Source organism: Cygnus atratus, unplaced genomic scaffold (genome assembly GCF_013377495.2).
Source record: "Cygnus atratus isolate AKBS03 ecotype Queensland, Australia unplaced genomic scaffold, CAtr_DNAZoo_HiC_assembly HiC_scaffold_42, whole genome shotgun sequence".
In the NCBI taxonomy this organism is placed as follows: Eukaryota; Metazoa; Chordata; class Aves; order Anseriformes; family Anatidae; genus Cygnus; species Cygnus atratus.
In genome coordinates, this window is record NW_026110018.1 from 218,754 (window position 1) to 243,046 (window position 24,293).

Here is a 24,293-nt window from a genome sequence, read left to right on the forward strand (position 1 = left end):
GGCTGAGGGGCTTTGGTAGTCCATGGAGGTTTGTGGGTGACCCAGGGAAATCCTGGGCATCCCAGGGAAATCCTGGGCATCCCAGGGAGATGTGTGTCTTCTCCTGGGAGATGCTTGATGGCTGTAGGGAGGTGCTTGGGAGCTCCAAGGATGTTCATGCATGCCCTATGGAGATGCTGGGGTGCCCATGAGTGATGCTTTTGTGTGCCATGGAGGTGCTCACTTGCTCCAAGCTCAAGCAACTCCCTGTATCCCACACTCATCTCACCCAGGTACTGAGGCATTTCCAAGGGAAATCAAGCATCTCCACAACATATTGGCATCTTGCTTTGGCACCCAAGCATCTCCCTTTGGCAACCAGGTCCATGCTGTGAGAAGCCAGGCATCTCTGCTGGGCACACAAACATTTGCCTGGGGAACCCACGCACCTCCTGAGGCACTCAGAAATCTCCACAGGGCACCCAAGCACCTCTTTGCGGAATGTGAATGCTTACCTGCAGCACCCAAGCATCATCCCAAGGCACCCAAGCACCCCTTTGGAGTTCCCAAGCATATCCCCAAGACTTGGAAAGAAAACCTCCTTGGATGACACAAGCCTTTTGTAACAGCACAGAAGCGTCTTCCTGGAAAACACAAGGATCTTTGTGGTGCACCCAAACCTTCCCAGGCATCCAAACAATCCCCTCATGCTCCAAAGCACATCCCTTGACATGCAAGATTCAAGCTATGCAACCTAAGCACCTCCTGAAGTCATCATGACAGGACGCACAAGCATCTCCTTGGAGACATCAAGCACCTACCCAGAGCATTGAAGAATCTACCCTAGATAAGAATATCCTTCAAGCACCCAAGCATTCTCCATAGTTCTATCTAATACCTTCTTGGAAGACCCAAAGCACCTCTCTGCAGAAGAGTAGCATCAACCGTGGGCACCCAAGTATCTCCGTGGGACACCCAAGAAAATCCTTGAAGGACCCAAGCATCTCCACACAGCCATGAAGTACCTCCTTGGAGAAACCACACAAGCACCTCCCTGGGGAACACAAGCACCTTCCTGGAGGACCCAAGGATCTCCCTGGAATCCCCAAGCATTTTTCCAGGGCACGCTGGCATCTCTTCGCTTGAGCCAAGCAACATTCCTGGAGCACACAAGCATCTCTCTGGACCACCCAAGCATCACCCCAGAGCATCCATGCGCTTTTGTGAGACATGCAGGTTCCTCCCATTGATGACAAACACGTCCCAGGGCACACAGGCACTACTTTGGGCACCCAAGTAATTCCCAGATCACACAAGCATCTCCCAGAGGCACCCAAGTACATTCTGAGAACACGCAAGCACCTAATTGGAGCAATAAAGCACTCACTGCAGCACCCAGGCATGTCCCTGAAGCACCCAGACGTGCCCCTGGGGCACCCAGGCACCTTCTTTGAGCATTGTAACATCTCCCCAGGGCACACAAGCACCTCCTGATACAAACAAAGATTGCCCTGGACACCCAAGCCTTTACACGGAACTCAGAAGCATCTCCCCAGGGTACACAAGCACCTCAAGAGACAGCTGAGATCCCCCGTGAGGACCTCCAGCCCCTCCCCATGGTTCACAAAAACCTCCCTGGGGTACACAGGCATGTCTCTGGGAACGCAACGCATCTCTATAGAGCACCCAAGGTTTTCTCTGGAGCACTAGGAACCTCCTTGGGGTTATAAAAGCAATACAGGGGCACCCAAGAACCTCCCTGAGGCACCTAAGCATATCCCTGGGGCACACTAACATCTCCCTGGTGCACCCAACGTTCTCTCCTTGTCACACAAGGTTCTCCTGTGGTCACCCAAGCTCCTCCCTGGAACACCAAAGCACCTCATTCGAGTCCCCAAGAATCTCCCCACTGCACTCCAACGTCTGAGTGAAAAACCCAGGCATCTCCTCAGGGATCCAAAACACCACCTGGAGCACAAAGGCATCTCATGGGAGCTTGTCAGAAACTCCCTCCAGTAGCCAAGCATCTCACAAGGGTACCCAAGCACACTGCATCACCCAAAAAACTACTCTCTGGAGAAACAAACAAACAAGAGGGCCTCATCTGCTTGCTCTTCCTGATCAGGTGGCCTGTAGCAGACCCCCACTCCAAAGTCCCCTGCCCCTGCCCTCCCTGTGATCCTGACCCATCAGCTCTCTCTCAGCTCCTCGCCCACCCCCAGGCAGAGCTCCAGGCACTCCAGCTGCTCATTGACAGGGAGGGCGATGCCCCCTCCTCGTGTCCCCAGCCTGTCCTTCCTCAGGAGCCCGTGCCCTTCCATTCCAACATGCCGGTCATGGGAGGCATCCCCCTGAGCCTCCTCAGTGTCAAAGAGGTCATTTCATAGCAGCGGGCACAGATTGGGCTGAGGGACTCAGTGCCTTCTTTTTGCCTTAGTGTTTGCCAAAAATCTCCCTCTCCTCTGTGCTCAGGGATATGGGAGAGAATCAGAAAATGGAAAAAAACTGTGGGCTGAGGTAAAAACAGTTGAAGAGGACAGAAAAGGAAGGCAGAATAATAACAAAGAATTTAACAAGCTGGTTCTGTCCCCTCCCAGCTTCTTGTGCACACTCAGCCTCCTTGCTGGCAGGGCAGCATGAGAAGCTGAAAAGTCCTTAGTTCAGTGTGAGCACTGCTCAGCAACAACTGCAACAATCAGTGTGTTATCAACATTACTTTTCTCCCACATGCAAAAAAAGAGCACAATACCAGTCACCAGGAAGAAAATTAACTCTGTCCCAGCCCAAACCTGGACATCTCATCAAGGCAGGTGCCAGTTTGTGGCCCTGAGGGGACCACCCCTGGACGTGGCACAGGCTGGGGGCTTTCTGGCTGGGAGCAGCCCCGTGGGAAAGGTCTTGGTGGGAAGGGAGCTGGGCAGGAGGCAGCCGAATGCCCTGGCAGCAAGGAGAGCCGGCAGCGTCCTGGGCTGTGTGAGCCGGGGAATGGCCAGGAGATGCAGGGAAGGGATGATCCAGAAGATGGCATCGAGATTTCAGGTCCCCAGGACAGGAGGGATGTCAGCAAGCTGCAGCGGGGTTAGCACAGGGCCCCAGGATGCTCTGCAGCACTCTTCCAGTGAGGAGAGGCTGAGGGTGCTGGGCTTGTCCCGCCTGGAGAAGGGCAGGATGAGGGGGACCTCCTCTGGCTGTATCTCTGAGGGGGTTGTGGAGGGTGCAGAGCCAGGATCTTCAGCTGGGTTCAGGGTGGAAGGACAAAAGACAACAGCTGTGAAGGTGAAAGAGGAGAGCTTCAGGCTGGAGAGAAGGCAAAAAGCCTTTTCACCGTGAGCTCAGCCAGGCGTCACCCAGAGGCTGTGCAGTCTCCGCTTTGCTTGTTTTGCAAAGTGCAACAGGATCAGGCCTTGAACAGCCTGTTCTGACCCCGTGCTTGTGACAACGTGGGCTGGAGGCCTCCTGAGGTCCCTGCCAACATGCCTTATGGTCCTTTGACCTCAGGCCCAATTTCTGGTGGTGACAGAGGAGATGCTGTGGGGCCTGAATCCTCTGTGCTGTAGGGGACCATCTAAAGCCAGACAGGTGAACTCCTTCTCTTCTCCCTTGGCTGTAACTGAAGCCTGGCAGGCACTGCCTCAGCCATCTCTGCATGACACCTCAAGCTCCTATCTTCCAGCGCTGAGCACCTGAAAGTCCATTGCCTGGATGTGCGCTGAGATGTGGGAAGAGATCTGGGCTTTTCTGGGGTGTTAATTCTCTCCCTCTGCATTCTGCTTCTCTCCAAGATGGTGTCATTTTTCACCTTCTTTCCTACCTGAAGGGAAATGTATAGTCTGTCCTGGCCATAAAGGACAGCTGAGCATGTTTTCTACTTCCATCACACATCCAAATCTCCTGCACTCTTCACCAGGAAAGCTGAACATTGCATGGATGTTCATAGCCATACTTTCCTCCATCTGTGCAGAGAGGTCAACATCTCGGTGTGATTTACTTTTTTGCAAACACTGTGAATTGTCATGGACCTTGCTGGGCAGATAGGTTTTTGGGGGGCCACAGAGCTTTGTACTGGACACAAAATAATCTTATTTAAGGGTGTTGGCCTAACAATACTATAAATGTTTAGAAAACGTCAATAAAAATGAAAACAAAACAAAAAAGAAATAAAGGCAAAGTTCTAAAGCATTGGTACTTGCACATTTCAGCTTTTACAAATTTTGGTGATTTTGTTTTCTTTTACTCTAATACTTAAAAATGGCCAGTGTTGATGCTTTGAGACACTGTCAAGCCTCCACCTGCAGCTTTTGAGGGCCTCTGGTCTCCCACAGGTCCTCTTGGCAGCTACCATCCCCAGGCAAACACCTCCAGTACACTGGGGCCTCTGAACATGGCACTGGATGTTTGTGGTCAGACCAACACGGTCTGCCTGGAAAAGTGAACAAATTATTCCAACACAGGAAAAAAAATACAAATAAAACAGAGCACATGTTCATCACTTCAAACACTTGAGCTCTTTTTATGAAATGGCAATATTTTCTCACCATGCCAGACAGGGAATTACCAAGAAGTGCATGAATTGTATGAGAAATATCAATCTTCCCCTCTCCTTGCATTACCACTACTGTGTCCTGTGTCTGTTCTGATGTGAGTCCTGTCGCCCCCACCTTGCAGGTGTTCCCATCTCTCCTGATCAAATGACCATGTTTAAGGTGTTTTTTTTTAATTATTTTTTATTTTTTTGAAGACTCCCTTCCCATTGCTCTCGATGGGAAGCCTGTCCCTCTCCATTGCTCTCAGTGCCTGTGGCCTGTGTGCAGGCAGTTCTGTGGTGAAAAGGGATATGAGTTGGTGCAAAGGAGCTGTAACATGCAGCTGCAGCCCTGAGTGGAGAAGTCTGATGGGAGGAGAAGTGCTGCAAGTCCCAGGTGGCTCCTGAGAGAAATGATAGGGTTGGGGAGGTAAGGAGCAAGGCTGCCCACAGAGTGTCTGGCCTCAAGGGACTGCTTTTCCAAGATGACCAGGCCTCCTTAGGAGACCCTCTAGATCAATAGCAACAGGAGAGGTCAGGCAATTGAAATAAATCAATAAAGAATTCAACTTGAAGGACGACTCCCTTATTATCAACTCCTCATTGAAATCTGCCTCATTAACTACCCTCCGGAAATCTCCAAAATTAGATGTACAAGCCCTGAAGCCTTGAAGGAAATGCTGGGAAGAAAGAGGGCACAGGAGGGCTCTCTGCATTGTACTGAGCCCCAGGGTGTGTTTGGTGCTGAGTCCATGGAACTCTGATGCTGAGATTACACAGGCTGCTCAAGAAGGGAAGGCCAGAAGAAACGCTGAAGTTTCTGGGAGCGTTAATTGTTCCCACTGGGGGCCATTACCACCACAGCTCCCCTATGGACTTGTTAGTGAAGAAGATGGGAGGCAGTGACGACAGACAGGCAAAGGCAAAGTAAAGGTGGCCCTGACACTGAGGAAACCTTGATGTGTTTTATCAAAGCAAACACCAAGGCCTGACACCCAGCCTCTGGGAAGAGAGCTTCTGTCCCTCACACTGCTCTTCAAGGGGCAGTGGGATATGGGGTGCGTGATGGCAACTAAAGGACAATGGTACAACACCACTGGACGGGGCTGCAAGGAGGCCACATGGTTCCAGTGCCAGGAGCACAATGTGTCATCTCGTAGGCCCCAGTGGCAGAGACAACAGCCATAGCTAAGGGGACAAAGACCTCTGCTCTGTCAGGGCCTTCCAGCCCTGTCAGTGCCCTTGGCCGTCTCCCCACACAGGTTGTCCTACTCCTGAACCATTTTCCCTGCAGCCTGGAGACATCCAACCTGCTTCCCCACCACAGCATCTCCCTACCTATACTAGGGACTCCTTGTCCTCACTGCCTCTCACTTGAAACACAAAGCCATGAGCAGAACCAGACTCCGAGTCACCACAGCACTGCCCTTGGAGTGGTATTTCTTTCTCCTCGTCACCACGCCAGACCTCCAAAACAGCAGACTGTGGTGGCTTTCCTTTCTCATGTTCTTTCCCTCTACCCAAAATGGGCCATCATCTCTGAAAGCAGATTTCCAGCTCTCAGGAGCTCCTACAAGAATGCCCTGAGCCTGTGCTTCACCAGGCCTAGGAAGCGCAGGTCTCAGCCTCCTCACCCATGACCCATAGCCCCGGATTGGCACACCTGCTATGAAACCTTTATGAAACCTGCTATGAATTCCTTTAGAAAAGGAGCCCCACACCACGAAGTATTCTTCCAGTTAGGGCCACACCAGTGTGGAGTCATGGAAGATGATAATTGCCTTGCCTGCGTGAACAAACTCCTACTAGTGCAGCCCAAAGTGGACATGACCATATTCGTCTTTAGCACTGCCAGCTCATATGGCATCCCTGGTTGTGCCCAGGCTCTTCTCCTCCAGGTTGCTCTTCCTGAAGTCTGGTCCAAGCCTGCTGTGGTGTATGGAGCTGTTCTGACCCTGATGCAGAGCATCGCAAGATGGGAAAGAGGCTCTCTTCTCCTTGGAAGACGGAATGAGATTTATTCACCAAATCCTAGATTTTCACAAGTTCCTCTGCAAGGAAGACCTACCCTTGATGGACGCGTCTCAGGTTAGGAACCATGTAAAGAAACTGGGCATCCTGAAGTGCATGGGTCCTGATGGGATCCCCCACGAGTGCGGAGTGTGGTGGAGGAGCTCTTTCCCCAGCTCAGCTGTACTTCAGGGTTCACTCCTGTTTTGTTGTCCCTCTGTTGTCAGTGGGCAAAAGACATAACAGGTGAGAATGAAAAGACACTGCCTGATTGTGTCTTGGACCCTGTGACCTAGATCATAGCTTAATATCGGAAATACCAGAACTGCACATTCTGGAAGGTACCAGAATAGAACTGGTCATGGAGGTCATCTTCAAGCATGTGGAAGATATGTTGATCAGGAGTAGTCAGGATGGATTCCCCAAGGGGAAATCATGCTTAACCAATCCAATAGCCGTCTGTGATGAGATGACTAGCTGGGTAGATGAGGGGAGAGCGGTGAATGTGGTCTACGTTGACTTCAGCAAGGCTTTTGACACTATCTCCCATAACATCCTCATAGACAAGCTCAGGAAGCACAGCCTAGATGAGTGGACAGTGAGGTGGATTGAAAATTGACTGGATGGCAGAGCTCAGAGGGTTGTACTCAGTGGTGTGGAGTCTGGTTGGAGGCCTGTAGCTACCGGTGTTCCCCAGGGGTCAATACTGGGTCCAGTCTTATTCAACTTACTCATCAATGACTTCATTTTCTTTTGGCTCTGTATCAAGACCTGCCTTTGTCCCAGCAGCTGCGGTGCCTTCCGAGGGGCGGGGGCTGTGGTGGCCATGCCTCGAGCTCTACAGCAGCCTGTGGCAAGGCAACCGTGAGTGCAGCAGCCGTGAGCCCTGCCTGCCCTCCTCCTGCCACGCTCCGTCAGGCGGCTGCAGCAGAGGGGACCCACAGCCAGCCCCTGGCTGGGCTCTGCCACCCGCCTCTCCAGTTCCAATCCCTGCTGCCTTGGGGTGCTCTGTGACATACTGAGTGACCTCACAAGGCCTGCCGGCCAGCACATCTCCTGCGGGGCAACCAGGCCGCACAGCGGCAGGGACCTCACCACCGCCCTTCCAGCCCCCTCCCCTCCCCTCATCCCCGGCCTTTTCTCTGCTGGCAGGAGCGGCCTTGGGAGGCGCTTCCCAGCCTCCCCTCAATAGCGAGCTGAAAGGAAAAATGGTCTCTTCCTTGACAGAACAATGGAGTCAAATTTGAAAAGCTTCATTAGCAGATAGGTCAAACCTTTACTATATTTTGTTAGATAGAAGGAAGTTTAGAAACTTTGTATCCCTGATGTTACCTTAGTCACTAGTCAGCTTTATCTATGAGAGCCTACAGACTTGTATCTCAGAATGAGGGCAAGGTGACCCAGGCCTGGAGGATGTGCCAGAAGAAGATTAGGTGAGGAACTCATGTTGTGCATATGTCCTTGGATGTGCAACCGACTAAGCTTTGTATGCACGTCTAAGATGAAAGAATAAGAGAAGAAAGATTTAGATGATTTGAGCATGGACAAGAACTGGGTTCAACTAGCAAACATAGTGAGGAAGACTACCAATGACCACCAGAGAACCCTGAAAGACAGCGGAAACAAATGTGCATGTGTCAGAGTCATTTACATATTTTAATGAGTTACTGGAAATAGTATGAATATGTTAATCTTTTTTTTTTTTTGAAATCTGATTAATATGTATGTTTTGAATGTATATAACCCCTATAGCTTGAACAGTTCTGTATGCACACTAGGTGGAGTGATACTCAGTGTGTCCAGCACGGCAGTAAAAGAATGAATGCTTTCTAAACCTCCAAATTGAGTCTTAGAGAATTTCTTGACTGGCTCGTACAGTATCACCCTCGCCTCCTGCCAGCTGTTACCCACTCAGGCTCCTGGCACAAACATGGCCCCCCCACCAACACCACCACTCATGCTGCCTTTGCTGCTTTACCCTGACCTCTCCCTCAACTCTTTGTCTCTGCCAGGCCCCATGTTCCCCACCCAAATGCATCCCTTTGCTGTCACCACCCTGGCACTCATTCTCTAGGGCATTTGAGCCATTTCCTGGGGTTCCTGCTGGGCTGCAGCCTTCCTCCCGAATGACACAGCTCTCCCATGGCATCAGATTAGATATAAGGAAGAAATTCTCTCCTATGAGGGTGGTGAGGAACTGGGATAGGTTGTCCAGAGAAGTTGTGGTTGTCCCTTCCCCGGATTGTTTCAGGGATGAGGCCTTGGGGAACCTGGTCTAGTGGAAGGTGTCTTTGCCCATGGCAGGGGGTTGGAATTAGATGATCTTTAACGTCCCTTCCAACCCAAACCATTCTATGATTCTATTATTCTATGATCTCCATAGGATCTAGGAGTCCCAGGGACGTCTCAGATAAACTGCTGTATGTATGCATCTGCAACGATCCCCCTGTGTCCTTACCTAAGAGAAGAGAGGTGAGTTCCTTCTTGGGTAAAATGAGAGAGGGTGAGGAGTCTGTTGATCTGCATTTTGAAACTGTTCTGAGGGTCAGTCCCTTGGCCTCTCAACACCTTTCTTTTGAAGGTCAGCAGAACTGCCAAGGATTTCTGCCTAAAAAAAAAAAAAAAAAAAAAAAAAAGCCTCCTCTGTTATGGTGGGGAAAAAGGAGCAAAAGAAAAAATACAAAATCCCCATGGTCCTGCTCTGCAGTTGGTTGAATTGGGATGGCAAATGCTAAAGAGACCTTGAGTATCACGGGTGGATTTAATCTGAGATCAACCCTTGTTTCTATTTGCCTGTTGCTGTAGAGCGGCACTGACGCCTTCTGTGCCATTGGCAGAGTCCCCAGCTTCCTGTGTCTCCTTCTGCCAACACCGACCAGAGCTTCTGAAAGGGACCTGCCAAAGCCCTTCCTGAGAGAGAGCAAGTATTTTGGTGAGTTAGATGAGGAATGGAGTAGTTTTTATCTTAGAGAAGTCTGCTGGAAGTTCTCATTGCCTTTTCCTCCTTGAACAGGCTCTTGTGCCCAGTGGCACCAAATGTCCAAGGACAGCAGCTCCATCACCGAGTTCCTCCTCCTGGCATTCGCAGACACGCGGGAGCTGCAGCTCCTGCACTTCGGGCTCTTCCTGGGCATCTACCTGGCTGCCCTCCTGGGCAACGGCCTCATCATCACAGCCGTAGCCTGCGACCACCGCCTCCACACACCCATGTACTTCTTCCTCCTCAACCTCGCCCTCCTTGACCTGGGCAGCATCTCCACCTCTGTCCCCAAAGCCTTGACCAATTCCCTCTGGGACACCAGGGTCATTTCCTATGTAGGATGTGCTGCACAGGTCTTTCTCTTTCTCTTCTTCATTGGAGCTGAGTTTTATCTTCTCACTGTTATGGCCTATGACCGCTACGTCGCCATCTGCCAGCCCCTGCACTATGGGACCCTCCTGGGCAGCAGAGCCTGTGCCACCATGGCAGCAGCTGCCTGGGGCAGTGGCTTTCTCAATGCTGTCCTGCACACGGCCAATACATTTTCACTGCCTCTCTGCCAGGGCAATGCCCTAGACCAGCTCTTCTGTGAAATCCCCCAGATCCTCAAGCTCTCCTGCTCAGACTCCTACCTAAGGGAAGTTCGAGTTCTTGTTGTTAGTGCTTTTTTCTTTTGGGTGTGTTTTGTTTTCATTGTTCTGTCTTACGTGCAGATCTTCAGGGCCGTGCTGAGGATTCCCTCGCAGCAGGGACAGCACAAAGCCTTTGCCACGTGCCTCCCTCACATCGCTGTGGTCTCTCTGTTCCTCGGCACTGCCATGTTTGACCACCTGAAGCCCCCCTCCATCTCTTCTCCGTCTCTGGATCTGGCAGTGGCAGTTGTGTACGCGGTGGTGCCTCCAGCATTGAACCCCCTCATCTACAGCCTGAGGAACCAGGAGCTAAAGCATGCCCTCAGGATATTGATAACTAGTGTTTCAAAAAGAACAAGCTACTTATCTTGTTACAAGCCACAAAAATGGCTTGTAATGTAACTTATTACAGGACTACCTGTCTTCTGTTGGTATTGTAGTTGTCTTAATTCTTGATTTTGCTTTCCTTAGTTTTTGTTGTGGTTTAGCCCGGCTGGCAGCCAAACACCACACAGCCGTTCGCTCACCCTCCCCCCTCCCTCTCCGGGATGGGGGAGAGAAACGGGAAAGTGAAGCCTGTGAGTTGAGATAACGACAGTTTATTAAGACAGGAAAAATAATAACAATAATAATAATAATAATAATAATAGTAATAATGTGTACAAAATAAGTGATGCACAATGCAATTGCTCACCACCCGTTGACCGATGCCCAGCCTATCCCCGAGCAGCCGGCCCCCCCACCCCGGCTAGCCACCCCTATATATTGTTCAGCATGACGTCAGATGGTATGGAATACCCCTTTGGCCAGTTTGGGTCAGCTGTCCTGGGTCTGTCCCCTCCCAGCTCCTGCTGCACCCCCAGCCTGCTCACTAGCAGGACAGAGCGAGAAGCTGAAAAGTCCTTGGCTTGGTGTAAGCACTGCTCTACAACAATTAAAACATCAGCATGTTATCAGCGCTCTTCTCATCCTAATCCAAAACATAGCACCCTGCCAGCTACTAGGAGGAAAATTAACTCTGTCCTACCTGAAACCAGGACAGATATCCACCCCTTATTCCATACCATTTATGTCATGCTCAGGTTACACTCTTTCCAATACCTTCTAATTAGTCACCATTTTCATCTGTGATATATAGCAACCATGGTAGTGATGACATACAGTGTTATATGATAATTAACATACTACAATTCAACTCATGGGCTATTCTCACCCAGTATTAGGTCCCCTTGAGGTACACACCGAACCTCCCCATTCTTTTGCATTACCCACCAAGTGCATCCAGGTCCCTGGGCAAAAGCAATCCCACGAATGGGCTTGCCTTTTCCTGAGGCAGGAGTAGCCCAGACTGTCTTACCCAGCATGTTTCTTACGTGCACTACAGGAACTTTATCCCCTTCTACAGTGCGTAACAGGTTTGATTGGGCAGGTCCAGCTCGGTTGGCAGATCCTCTAGTATTGACTAACCAGGTGGCCTTTGCCAAATGTGTTTCCCAATTTTTGAATGTCCCAGCACCCATCGCTTTCAGTGTAGTCTTTAACAGTCCATTGTATCGTTCAACTTTCCCGGAGGCTGGTGCATGATAAGGGATGTGATACACCCACTCAATACCATGTTCTTTGGCCCAAGTGTCTATAAGGTTGTTTCGGAAATGAGTCCCATTGTCTGACTCAATTCTTTCTGGGGTGCCATGTCGCCATAGGACTTGCTTTTCAAGGCCCAGGATAGTGTTCCGGGCGGTGGCATGGGGCACAGGATATGTTTCCAGCCATCCGGTGGTTGCTTCCACCATTGTAAGTACGTGGCACTTGCCGTTGCGGGTTTGGGGGAGTGTGATGTAATCAATCTGCCAGGCCTCTCCATATTTGTATTTCAGCCATCGTCCTCCATACCAGAGAGGCTTTGACCGTTTGGCTTGTTTAATTGCAGCACATGTTTCACAATCATGAATAACCTGTGCTATAGTGTCCATGGTCAGGTCCACCCCTCGGTCACGAGCCCATCTATATGTTGCATCTCTACCTTGATGGCCTGAGGTGTCATGGGCCCATCGGGCTATAAATAATTCACCTTTATGTTGCCAGTCCAGGTCCACCTGAGCCACTTCAATCTTAGCAGCCTGATCCACCTGCTGGTTATTTTGATGTTCTTCAGTAGCCCGATTCTTGGGCACATGAGCATCTACATGGCGTACCTTTACAACCAGGTTCTCTACCCGGGCAGCAATATCTTGCCACAATGCAGCAGCCCAGATGGGTTTGCCCCGGCGTTCCCAGTTGTTCTGCTTCCATTGCTGTAGCCACCCCCACAGGGCATTTGCTACCATCCATGAATCAGTGTAGAGATAGAGAACTGGCCACTTTTCTCGTTCAGCAATATCTAAGGCCAGCTGAACGGCTTTCACTTCTGCAAACTGACTCGATTCACCTTCTCCCTCAGCAGCTTCTGCAACTCGTCGTGTAGGACTCCATACAGCAGCTTTCCATCTCCGATGCTTTCCCACCATACGACAGGACCCATCAGTGAACAGGGCGTATTTCTTCTCATTTTCTGGTAGCTTGTTGTACAGTGGGGCTTCTTCAGCACGGACCACCTCCTCCTCTGCTGATATCCCAAAGTACTTGCCTTCTGGCCAGTCCATAATCACTTCCAGGATTCCTGGGCGACTGGGGTTTCCTATTCGAGCCCGCTGAGTAATCAGTGCAACCCACTTGCTCCATGTAGCATCAGTTGCATGATGTGTAGAGGGGACCCTTCCTTTGAACATCCAACCCAGTACCGGCAGTCGGGGTACCAGAAGGAGCTGCGCTTCAGTACCGACCACTTCCGAAGCAGATCGAACTCCCTCATATGCTGCCAATATCTCCTTTTCGGTTGGAGTATAGCGGGCCTCAGATCCTCTGTATCCCCGACTCCAAAACCCCAGGGGTCGACCTCGAGTTTCCCCAGGTTCTTTCTGCCAGAGGCTCCAGGTGGGACCATTCTCCCCGGCTGCGGTGTAGAGCACATTCTTTACGTCTGGTCCTGTTTGGACTGGCCCAAGGGCTACTGCATGAACTATTTCCTGTTTAATTTGTTCAAAGGCTTGTCGTTGCTCAGGGCCCCATTCAAAAGCATTCTTCTTACGAGTTACTTGGTAGAGCGGGTTTACAATCAGACTGTAATTTGGAATATGCATTCTCCAAAACCCCACGACACCTAGGAAAGTTTGTGTTTCCTTTTTGCTAGTTGGTGGAGACATAGCTGTTATTTTGTTGATCACATCCATTGGGATTTGACGACGTCCATCTTGCCATTTTATTCCTAAAAACTGGATCTCTCGTGCAGGTCCTTTGACTTTATTTTGTTTTATGGCAAAACCGGCCTTCAGAAGGATTTGGACTATTTTCTTCCCTTTCTCGAAAACTTCCTCTGCCGTGTCACCCCACACAATGATGTCATCGATGTACTGCAGGTGTTCAGGAGCCTCCCCCTGCTCCAGCGCAGACTGGATCAGTCCATGGCAAATGGTAGGGCTATGTTTCCACCCCTGGGGCAGCCGATTCCAAGTGTATTGGACTCCCCTCCAAGTGAAAGCAAACTGTGGCCTGCACTGTGCTGCTAGAGGGATGGAGAAAAATGCATTAGCAATATCAATTGTGGCATACCACTTGGCTGCCTTTGATTCCAGTTCGTACTGGAGTTCTAGCATGTCCGGCACTGCAGCACTCAGTGGTGGCGTGACTTCGTTCAGGCCACGATAGTCCACTGTTAGTCTCCACTCACCATTAGACTTTCGCACTGGCCATATGGGACTATTAAAAGGTGAATGGGTCTTGCTGATCACTCCTTGGCTCTCCAGTTGACGAATTAGCTCGTGGATGGGAATCAGGGAGTCTCGGTTGGTGCGATATTGCCGCCGGTGCACAGTTGTGGTAGCGATTGGCACTTGCTGTTCTTCAACCCTCAGCAGCCCCACAACAGAAGGGTCCTCTGAGAGACCGGGCAAGGTAGACAACTGTTTAATGTCCTCTGTCTCTAAGGCAGCTATGCCAAAAGCCCAGCGGAACCCTTTTGGGTCCTTGAAATATCCTCTTCTAAGATAGTCTATGCCAAGGATGCACGGAGCATCCGGGCCAGTCACAATACGGTGCTTTTGCCACTCATTTCCAGTTAGACTCACTTCAGCTTCCAATACAGTTAACTGCTGGGATCCCCCTGTCACGCCATAAATACAGATGGGCTCTGGCCCTTTACAGCTTGATGGCATTAGAGTACATTGTGCACCGGTGTCTACTAAAGCCTTATACTTCTGTGCGTCAGACGTGCCAGGCCATCGAATCCACACAGTCCAATAAACTCGGTTGTCCCTTTCCTCCCCCTGGCTGGAGGCAGGGCCCCTCTAGTCCTGGTCAGAATCTGCGTTTCTGTGTTTAAAAGACTGCCTGCTAGAAGTTGGAGCAGCAAACTTTTCAGAGAACCCCTTTCTCCCGATTGTTTTCTTTTGCAACTCACGTACCCGTGCCTCTAGGGTCTCAGTAGATTTTCCATCCCATTTTCTCATGTCCTCTCCATGGTCACGTAGGTAGAACCACAGGGTGGCGCGGGGTGTGTACCCACCATATTGTCTTCTTTGCACGGATGCGCGTTTACCCCTAATAGCCGAGACGCTGGTTCGTACAGGTGGGGAAGAAAATACACTCTCTTTAAGTTGGTGGACCTCTTCAAAAAGTTTCTCCAAAGTATTCTCTTTTAGTTGGTGGCCACTGGTTCGTTCAGATGGGGGGGAATATAGATTCTCTTTAAGTTGGTGGACCTCTTCAAAAAGTTTCTCCAAAGTATTCTCTTTTAGTTGGTGGCCACTGGTTTGTTCAGGTGGAAAAAATAATAACAATAATAATAATAATAATAATAATAATAATAATAGTAATAATGTGTACAAAATAAGTGATGCACAATGCAATTGCTCACCACCCGTCGACCGATGCCCAGCCTATCCCCGAGCAGCCGGCCCCCCCACCCCGGCTAGCCACCCCTATATATTGTTCAGCATGACGTCAGATGGTATGGAATACCCCTTTGGCCAGTTTGGGTCAGCTGTCCTGGGTCTGTCCCCTCCCAGCTCCTGCTGCACCCCCAGCCTGCTCGCTAGCAGGACAGAGCGAGAAGCTGAAAAGTCCTTGGCTTGGTGTAAGCATTGCTCTACAACAATTAAAACATCAGCATGTTATCAGCGCTCTTCTCATCCTAATCCAAAACATAACACCCTGCCAGCTACTAGGAGGAAAATTAACTCTGTCCTACCTGAAACCAGGACAGTTTTGGTAAGTTTTCAATTATTGTTGGGATTTTTTTTTTATTTATTTTTGGTGGTGGTTTTTTTGTTTGTTTTTGTTTTGTTTTGTTTGTTTTTCCTTTCAATATATAGTTTTTTGATTCTCATAATGTTGCCCATTAAAATGTCATTATTCATCACACTCCCAGTTCAGTGTCTACCTGTCTAGAATAGCCCAGATGTTACTCTAAAAGAGGAGTCTTTGTGAAAATAAACAAAACTTGCATGGACTTGTTTGTCGGACATCCTTTTTGTGAGGCCATTTCTGTATCTGCAGGGACAGTGCCTATATGCAGAGGAGGAGGGGAAAAGAGTCGGGCCCAGCAGCACGGCCAGGGAGCACCAGCACTGGGTCCATGCAGAGCTGCTCCCTTGCCACTGCCACCCTCTCCTTCTGAGCCCTGCTGGTGGTGTAAGGCCTGGCTGCTCCTGCAGCTTGCTGCCAGTGCTGCTGTGTGGCCGTGCTGAAAATGACCGCAGGCAGGGACAGGCAGTGGGCACTGCAGTGACACACCTGGCCTACAGAGAATCATTTCTCTCCTAAAAGGGCCGTGCCTGAAGGCTCACGGCATCTTCTGGAGTTGCTGTCAGATCCGAACGTGCCCAAGGAAGAGCGTGCAAAGAGGCTCCTCACTCTGCCAGGCTGGGCACCTCTGAGCACCCCATGGCCACAGAAGAGCTGTGGGAGGTGGTCAGTGGCAGGGCCCCCACCAGCTGGCTCTGCCCCCCAGCCTGACCAGCACGGCCCTGCAAAGTGCCCCCGTGCCCTGGGCACCACAGCCCCCTCGCTCTGCAGAGCAGCACTGCCAGCTGGAGCTGTGGGGATCATGGCCAAGGGCTGCAGCAGTGGCTGGCCAGGCCAGCACAGACGTGCTCACCTGGGAGAGGCTCCCTGGGAGATGGGGTGGCTTAGAAGAAGAGCAGGGGCCTGTGTGTGTGCAGGGGAGACACGGGAACAGAAATCCTTTGCTGCTACTGCTGCCAGCAGGCAATTCGTATGTATGTGGAGAGAGGGAAATGAGTGAGCACAAAGGCCATCAGATATCCCTAGGGGTGTCATGAAGGTCAGTGGGGCAGACAGCGTCTTCAGGTCCCTTCATTGTAGCATAACAGCCACGGGGCTTCTGCCTGAATAACACAGAATAGTTCAGCTGGAAGGCGCCTTCAGAGACCGTCTAGTTCAAAGTGCAAGACCTGAATGCAGCTCTGCGATGTGCTTCCTTGAAACTCCAAGGTCCATGTGCCCAGTCCTCATGCCTTGGGGCATCCCAGAAGAGGGCAGAGCATGGCGATGCACCCACCACAGGGCTGAGGTGCCTCCCAGCCTCTGGCAGTGTTAGCGTACATGAAAACACATAATCCACAAAGTGATTATATGAAGGAGCTTTATTAGGCACCAGAAGTTAGGGGCATGCCTGCCCAAATCTAACTTTGTCCGATTTGTTCACTCAGTTCTCTTTTATCTCCTAAAATATTACATATGCATTAAGTTTCACAACACATCTATGCATATTCATTTCCTAGCTCCGCCTAGCCCCGCTTCGTATGCTAATTATCTTCTCAGTCCTTCTACGCTTGCGTATCACTCTCTGGTGGTCGTCCGGGTGGTCGTCGGGATGAAGTAAGATGTCTTCATCAGAGTTGAACTTTTCAACCTTTTCTTCTTACGCATGCTCTCTGAGCCCTTGGTCTCAGTCCAAACCACAAGGTTGGTTCGATCCAGTTCTCGGGGTCCGAGAGGCCTCAGTTATCTAGATGTCTTGCAATTTTGGCATTCTTTTAGTCCTCCTTACTCCTCATCATGAATCGGTGCATTCTCTCATGCTATCCTTGCACATATATTTTGTATCTTCCAAGCGCAGCCCCGGAACAGTACATCGCAAATGTAACACATTAAGCAATATTGTATTATTTCATCTTCTATTACCAACAGCAGTGGTACCAACTGCAGGAGCAGTTACCAACTGCAGGAGCCGGAGGGACCCTGCAAGTGCTGCAGTGCACTGTCAGTGTGTGTGCAAGGCAGGGACTCGCGTCTCTGAGCAGCCCTGTGTGTATGAGCAGTGCACGAAGCCGGCTCAGATGTGGGCACCTCACAGAGCCGCTGACATTACTCTGGATGGGTCTCTAGAAACAACCCCCAGCGTTCCTGTGAGATTTCTGCCACCCTTCTTGCACAGGTTCATTGTGAATGCCCTTCTCTGCTATGTCACGCTACCCTGCCTTTCTGGGCTGGTGGTGACAGCCAACACGGCTTCACTAAGGCAGATCGTGCCTGACAAATGTGGTGGTCTTCTACAATGTGCTTACAGCATTGGTGGTACAACATCTGTCGGGGACATGGACAGTGTGATTGAGTGCAGTCTCAGTGAGTTTGTTGATGACACCAAGCTGGGTGGTGCAGCTGACATGTGGCAGGGAAGGGATACCATCCACAGGGACCTGGACAGGCTTGAGAGGGGGGCTTGTGCAAAACTCATGAGGTTCAGCAAGGCTAAGTGGAAGTATTAGAACGAGTCTAGAAGAGGCCAAAAAGATGATGACTGGGGCACCTTTTCAATGAAAGCTGTTTCTTTTCAGCCTGGAGAGACCATAAAGCAGCCTTTCAGTACCTAAAGGGGGCCTACGGAAAAGCTGGGGAGGGACCTTTTCTCAGGGACTATCATAATGAGACAAGGGGTAGTGTTTTAAACCTGAAGGAGGGTACTTTTAAATTAGATATAATCGGTAATAGATTCCACAATCGCTAATAGTCTGAGGGTTGAACCAAGCTGGGAAGTCTCCTTGTGATGTCCTTAACCTGGGCCCCAGGAAGGCAGCAGACTTCCCTTAGAGGAGGGTCCCCTCTCTGTATTGGACCCTCTGTTCCCCCGATTGTGGAATCACCCCCAACTAAAACCTGCCTTTTCTTCCTCCTGCCTGTGGTCACTATACAGGGGGTTGGCCTTTCCAACCCTAGCAATATCTCTGGTGGAAGAGGGATCGTCACCTTCTCCATCCATCGACTGCCTTTCAGCCTCCAGGGCCTTATACTTGTTGCTCAGGTCTACCTTTTGTGGCAGGATTTTGCCTGCCACCTCGAGCCTGGACTTGTTTCCACTCATTCATATCCTTGTAGCTTCTGCCTTGTGTCTGCTGAGGGATGGATACTGCATTCTCTTTGTGTTGGGGAATTCCTGGTGCCTGTTCTTGTTCCGCAGAGGCCAGAGTTAGGCATCAACAGTCTATCTCCCTCTCTGAATCCTAGATGTTCATAAGTTTTTCAACCTCTTTTCATAGCTCAGCTACCATGCAGAGCAGGTCTTCCACCTGCTCACGTCTCACGCAACTGCTGTCTCTGCAGCTGCCCAACGGTGGTGTGAAGCTTTGGCATTCCCTGCAGCCTGACACCTGGACAGCTGCGTACTTTTTTGGAAGCTCAGTTTGGGTCCCCACCTCCTTTTTGGCAAGTGTGGAGGTGGCCTTCTGCTGACCGTTTGCCAGGACTGGTCTGTCACGGGAGCTCGCTGCAGCACCCTGCCTGCATGAACTGCCACGCAGACTGCCGTGCCGTACCCTGACCGATGCCCCACGCCCTGTTTGCCTGCTCTGTTCGCAGCACTCCTGGTCGCTCGTGCTCCCTAGGGGCTGCCTTCGTCCTACAGAGGGGGGCGCTCCTGAAGGGAAGCCCCTGCACACTGCCATCCCCCGCTCCTATGCAGAAGGTGTCTGCACCGGAGCCAATCACCTCGGCGAGTGAGAGTCATTATAATTGGTTTAAATTGTTTTAAATACACAGGCACAATGAATAATGAGGTCTAATGGTGAACAACAATTCTAATAAAACTGGGAAAAAAATACCACAAGACAAGAATATAAAACAGGCTTGGCTTATCATGAGTAACATTACGAGAGATTTTCAGAAAAATGCAGTCAGCTTATGGCTTATGAAATACACCTAGTCATCAGTTTCCACATTACATCCTTGAGGTCCTGGTTCCTCATGCTGTAGATGAGGGGGTTCACTGCTGGAGGCACCACTGAGTACAGAACTGCCAGCGCCAGGTCCAGAGAAGGGGAAGAGATTGAGGGGGGCTTCAGGTGAGCAAACATGACTGTGCCGACAAACAGTGAGACAATGACCAGGTGAGGGAGGCACGTAGAAAAGGCTTTGTGCCGTCCTTGCAGCGAGGGGATCCTCAACACAGCCCTGAAGATCTGCACATAGGACAGAGCAATGAAAACAAAACACCCCAGCATTAGAAAAGCAGTAAGCACAATCATCCCAGCTTCCCTTAGGTAGGAGTCTGAGCAGGAGAGCTTGAGGATCTGGGGGATTTCACAGAAGAGATCCTGGGCATTGCTTCGGTCGAGAGGTATTGAAAATGTATTGGCAGTGTGCAGCAAAGCGTTGAGAAAGCCACTGCCCCAGGCAGCTGCTGCCATGGTGGCACAGGCTCTGCTGCCCAGGAGGGTCCCGTAGTGCAGGGGCTGGCAGATGGCAACGTAGCGGTCATAGGCCATGATGGTGAGAAGAGAAAACTCTGCTTAGAAAGAAAAAGAGTAGCAGAAAGACCTGTGCAGCACATCCTGCATAGGAAATGGTCCTCATGTTCCAGAGGTCATTGGCCATGGCTTTGGGAACAGAGGTGGAGATGCCACCCAGGTCGAGGAGCGCAAGGTTGAGGAGGAAAAAGTACATGGGTGTGTGGAGGCGGTGGTCGCAGGCTACGGCTGTGATGATGAGGCCATTACCCAGGAGGGCAGCCAGGTAGATGCCCAGGAAGAGCCAGAACTGTAAGAGCTGCAGCTCTCGCGTGCCTGCAAATGCCAGGAAGAGGAACTCTGTGATGGAGCTGCCATTACACATTTCCTGCCTCTGGGCAAGGGAGCCTGACAAAAGGAAGAAATGACAGTGCAAAATTTAAGGACTTCTTTGACTAAAATCCACTACATATCTCAACAAACACCCCACAAAGCAAAACACTGCCTCATTCAGTTCAGGCAGATCTTTCTGCCGTTCCTTGTCTTATGTCTGGTTGGTGCTCTGAGGGTGCCACAACAAGCAGGGGGCTCTGCTGTGGGCTCTGCGGCAGTCAGTCCTGGTCTGCAGCAACAGGTAGAAGGGAACCCGGAGTGATCTGAGAAGTCTGCTGGCCAGGGACATCTCCCCGTTTGCAGGTCATGAGGAGAAGGTCAAATAATTCCTCAAGAAACAACAAAGGTAATGTTGGTACTGTCTGTACATTGAGGTGTGCGAGGTGCCTCATATCTACAGCAATGCTCAAGGAGCCTTAGTTTCTAATACAGAAACTACAGCTCCATTACCATCCCTCTGACTCACAACACAGGCAGGAAAATGGAAGCAGAGATTGTAGAAGGTGCACTGCCTTCTGGTAGGTCTTGCCTTGCAGTTCTGCTGTGCAGTGCCCTGGGGAGGTGTGGGGCTGTGAGCAGCCAGCAGCAGGCTCTGGGCAGCAGCAGGACCCTGCCCTGCCCTGCCCTGCCCTGCCCTGCCCTGCCCTGCCGTGCCGGGGGGGCTCCTTCCACCCGCAGCTTCTCCCTGCAGCCCCCGGGCAGCTCCCCGGGCAGGATGAGTGCTGAGCCTGGCAGGCGGCAGAGGCCCTGCCCCGGCACACAGCCCCTGGGGCACAGCAGGGACCCTGCTCTGCACCACAGCCCTGGGCACCCCTGCCTGCACCCCCGGCTGCACAGCCTGCAGCCGGCCCCAAGAGAAGGGAGCCCTCGGGCCCTGCACGCTGACCCTGCAGCACAGCAAGCCCTGCGTGCCCTTCAGCTCCAACACCGAGCGTCCTCCTGACAGCTCCCATCGGCTGAGGGCTGTGCCAGCTCCAGGAGAGCCTGGCAGGGTGCGCAGCGGCATTGCCCTGCACCCACACACTTACCGTGGGGAGGTGGCTGTGAGGATTTCTCCCTCTGCCAGCTCTCCTCTGCCTTCCCCCCCCAGGCTGCCCTGAACCTCTCTCCCCCTTCTCTCCTCTCCCCATGCCAGCTGCAGGCAGTGCCCCCAGCCCTGCTGCGCCTGGCAGAGGAGCTGCTCCTGGGCAGAGCTGTCTCTCTGCAGTGCTGCCCGCTTGCCAGGAGCTCCCTCCCTCCATCCCACGAGCCGTCCCAGCTCAGCAGCACAGGCCCAGCCCAAGGCTTTTTACTGACCCCCCCGGTGGGCTGGGGCAGAGCCCAGGAGCCTCAGGCACTCAGAGGAAATGGAAGACCTTTCTCAAGTAGAGAACGCAGATGCAAACACCAAAGCCTCTCACAGCGTTAATGAGTCCCACTGAGGGACATTACTGACAAAGCCTCCCCATGGCCTTCTTTGAGCAGAAAAGTGCAGGCGGTGATGATGGGGAGACCAAGGCCAAGGAAAGGTGGCCCTGATGCTGAGGAAACCTTGATGTGTGCCATGAAGTCCAACAGTCGGGCCCTGACCTCAGCTTCTGGGAAGGGAGATCCTGTCCCTCCGGCGGGGTTTAGGGCTCTTCTTGGGTCAGTTCAGTGTGGGGATGGGCAATGCCAAGTACAAGGCTACAGGAGGACATCTCCCAGGCTCCCCAAGGAGGATGAGGAGGCAATGAGACTGTAATGCTTTAAGAAGAAGGTGTCTCCTCATAGGCATCCGTGAGAGAGACTAAAGCCAGAGCCCAGCAGACAAAGCTGTTGGCTCTGTTGAAGGCTTTCAACCTTGCAAAATATCCCTGACCATAACCACCACAGGGTCTTCTATGGTATCCCATGCCTGTGCACCTGTTTCCTTCTTTGCTGGCCCCTGTCATCCACCCTGCTTTTCACCTTGCCCTCGCCTGAGCACCTTCCTGCCTTGACTGATGTCTCTCCATCTGCCCTGAGAATTCCACAAAATACAAAGCCAAGGGGTTATCCAGAATTCTTCTGGGGGAGCTGTTGCACCACAGCTCTGCTCTTCAAAAAAGATTTCTCCTCAGACCCAATCTCAATGCCCCAGGCCGCACTTGATACACTTGGTGTTTCTTATACTCTTTCCCACTAGAAAGAAAAGCTCCACCTGCTCTGAGACCAGTTTCAGCCTCCTCCTCTACTGCCTCCATGCCACAGGCCCAAAGAAGCCCCGGTCCCTCAGCCTCCCCACACAGATGGGGAGCTTCAAACACTGAAGCCCTTCCTGGCAGACCTCCCTTCCACATTCTTCAGTTCCTCTGCACTCCTCCAAAACCAGGAGCCGCACCCTGGGACACACTGCTCCAGAGGTAGCCACAGCAGCACTGAGTCGAGAGGGACGATAACCCAAGTAGCCTGGGTGGCTCCCGCTGCCCCTAGTGCAGCCCCGTAAGGAGCTGGCCTTGCTCCCTGTCAGCATGTCCCACTGGCTCCTATGGTGTCCTCATAGCACCCAGGCTCTTTTCTCCAGGGTCCCCTCTCAGCTGCTCACATCCAGCCCTGCCCTGATGGATGCAGGTATTCTGCCCCACGTGCAGCACTGGCCATGTCTCCTTGCCACCTTCAGGGGCTTTCTGTTGGCTGAAGGCTGGAGATTCCCAAGGTCCCCCTGCCCTGAAGCTCCGTTTTGTCACCTGTTCATGGCTGGGTGCAGATGGCTCACTCTGACTGTGGTGACTCTCATTATGTAACACCATGAGGAGTGTCAGGACTCTAGAGGCACTAAGGGAGGTACTTGTTTAGCGGAATTTCCGACCCAGGCAAGAATTACCATGAGAACCATCTCTGAAACACCCAATGACAGTACAAAGCAAGCAAAGCCTGGACCAGAGTCAATGAATGTTGGGCTGTTCGTATGCTAGGGTATTTTCTGGGGAAATATATACCTCTACAGACACACATGCAATGTGGATTCTTCCAGCAGCTGGTCTTGGACCCTGTGTAAAGCCAGGAGCAGGGCCCAAGATCCTCTCACGTTCCCCGAGCAGATAACTTCCAATGGGAATCTCCCACATAGAATCACTGAACCTCTGTCAGCATCAACGATAATGGAAGGCACCCAGATGCAATGGTTTAACTGCTTCCTTCTTCTCTCTGGTTTTGGTTAGTAGCTCCTTTCTCATCCATGACAGGCTCCTGCCACTTTTTCTTGACTTCATTTGTGTCTGGGTGGACGGCACTTGGGTTCAAAGAGAAGATCCTCAAGCATTAAACTGCTCCTTGCACCACTCCTCTCTGCAGTGCCATATCCCATGGGATTCCTCCAAGCAGGTCCACCAACAGGTCCAAGTTTGCTCACCTCAAGGCCTCCGCTCTGCCTTGTTCCCCTCTCTCAGCAGCCTCAACTCTACCTTCTCATCCCTGCCTTTTACACCCCTGAGCACCTCATCTTGGTTTATAACAAGAGGTCCTGCAGGGCTCCCCAGTCTTCCATTCCATCAAGATGTTATCAAGAAGCTCCCAAATCCTCCTGGATGTTTTGTGTAAAGGGATGCTGAAGCAGAGGACCTGCTCCTTCCAGTCTATCTGGTCAAGGACCTCTTCCAATGCACCAAGAGATGACGTAAGGGAGGCAGTGACGGGCACCAAACCTGGTCATTTGTGCCAATTGATAAGGAAAGAAACAGCATGTGGGGAAGTGAACACAACACAGGTCTTCTACACACCTTGCTTGACCTCTTTCTCGTCAGGATGCATCGATCCTGAGCTTAGAGGAAGTCTAAGTCCCCCAGCGACATTCTTAGATGTTTCAAAAAAGTTGCTTGCATGTTCCAGGGAGGTGCTTGGATGCCATGGGGAGATGTTTGGGTGCTGCAGGAAGGTGCCTGGGTACTCGATGGGGATGCTTCTGGGGGAAATACTTATTTCTCCAGGAAGATGCTTGTTGTGCAGAGGTGCTTGGTGCCTCAAGCGAGGTGCTTGTTTCCCTTGGGAAGACGATTGGG

General features: G+C 51.4%; 2 protein-coding genes across 2 annotated transcripts; one reads left to right on the top strand and one right to left on the bottom strand.

Annotated features, from left to right (window-relative positions):
• Nucleotides 1-9,547: 9,547 nt before the first annotated feature.
• LOC126913726 (olfactory receptor 14C36-like) lies at nt 9,548-18,910 on the top strand. The gene is made up of 2 exons (XM_050716823.1): nt 9,548-10,393; nt 18,782-18,910. The coding sequence occupies exons 1-2, from the start codon at nt 9,548-9,550 to the stop codon at nt 18,908-18,910; spliced, it is 975 nt and encodes a 324-aa protein (XP_050572780.1).
• Nucleotides 18,911-19,058: 148 nt separating this feature from the next.
• LOC126913727 (olfactory receptor 14C36-like) lies at nt 19,059-20,287 on the bottom strand. Its single transcript, XM_050716824.1, has 3 exons — nt 19,994-20,287; nt 19,447-19,905; nt 19,059-19,076 (listed from the first exon to the last, which is right to left on the bottom strand). The coding sequence occupies exons 1-3, from the start codon at nt 20,285-20,287 to the stop codon at nt 19,059-19,061; spliced, it is 771 nt and encodes a 256-aa protein (XP_050572781.1).
• Nucleotides 20,288-24,293: the final 4,006 nt, after the last annotated feature.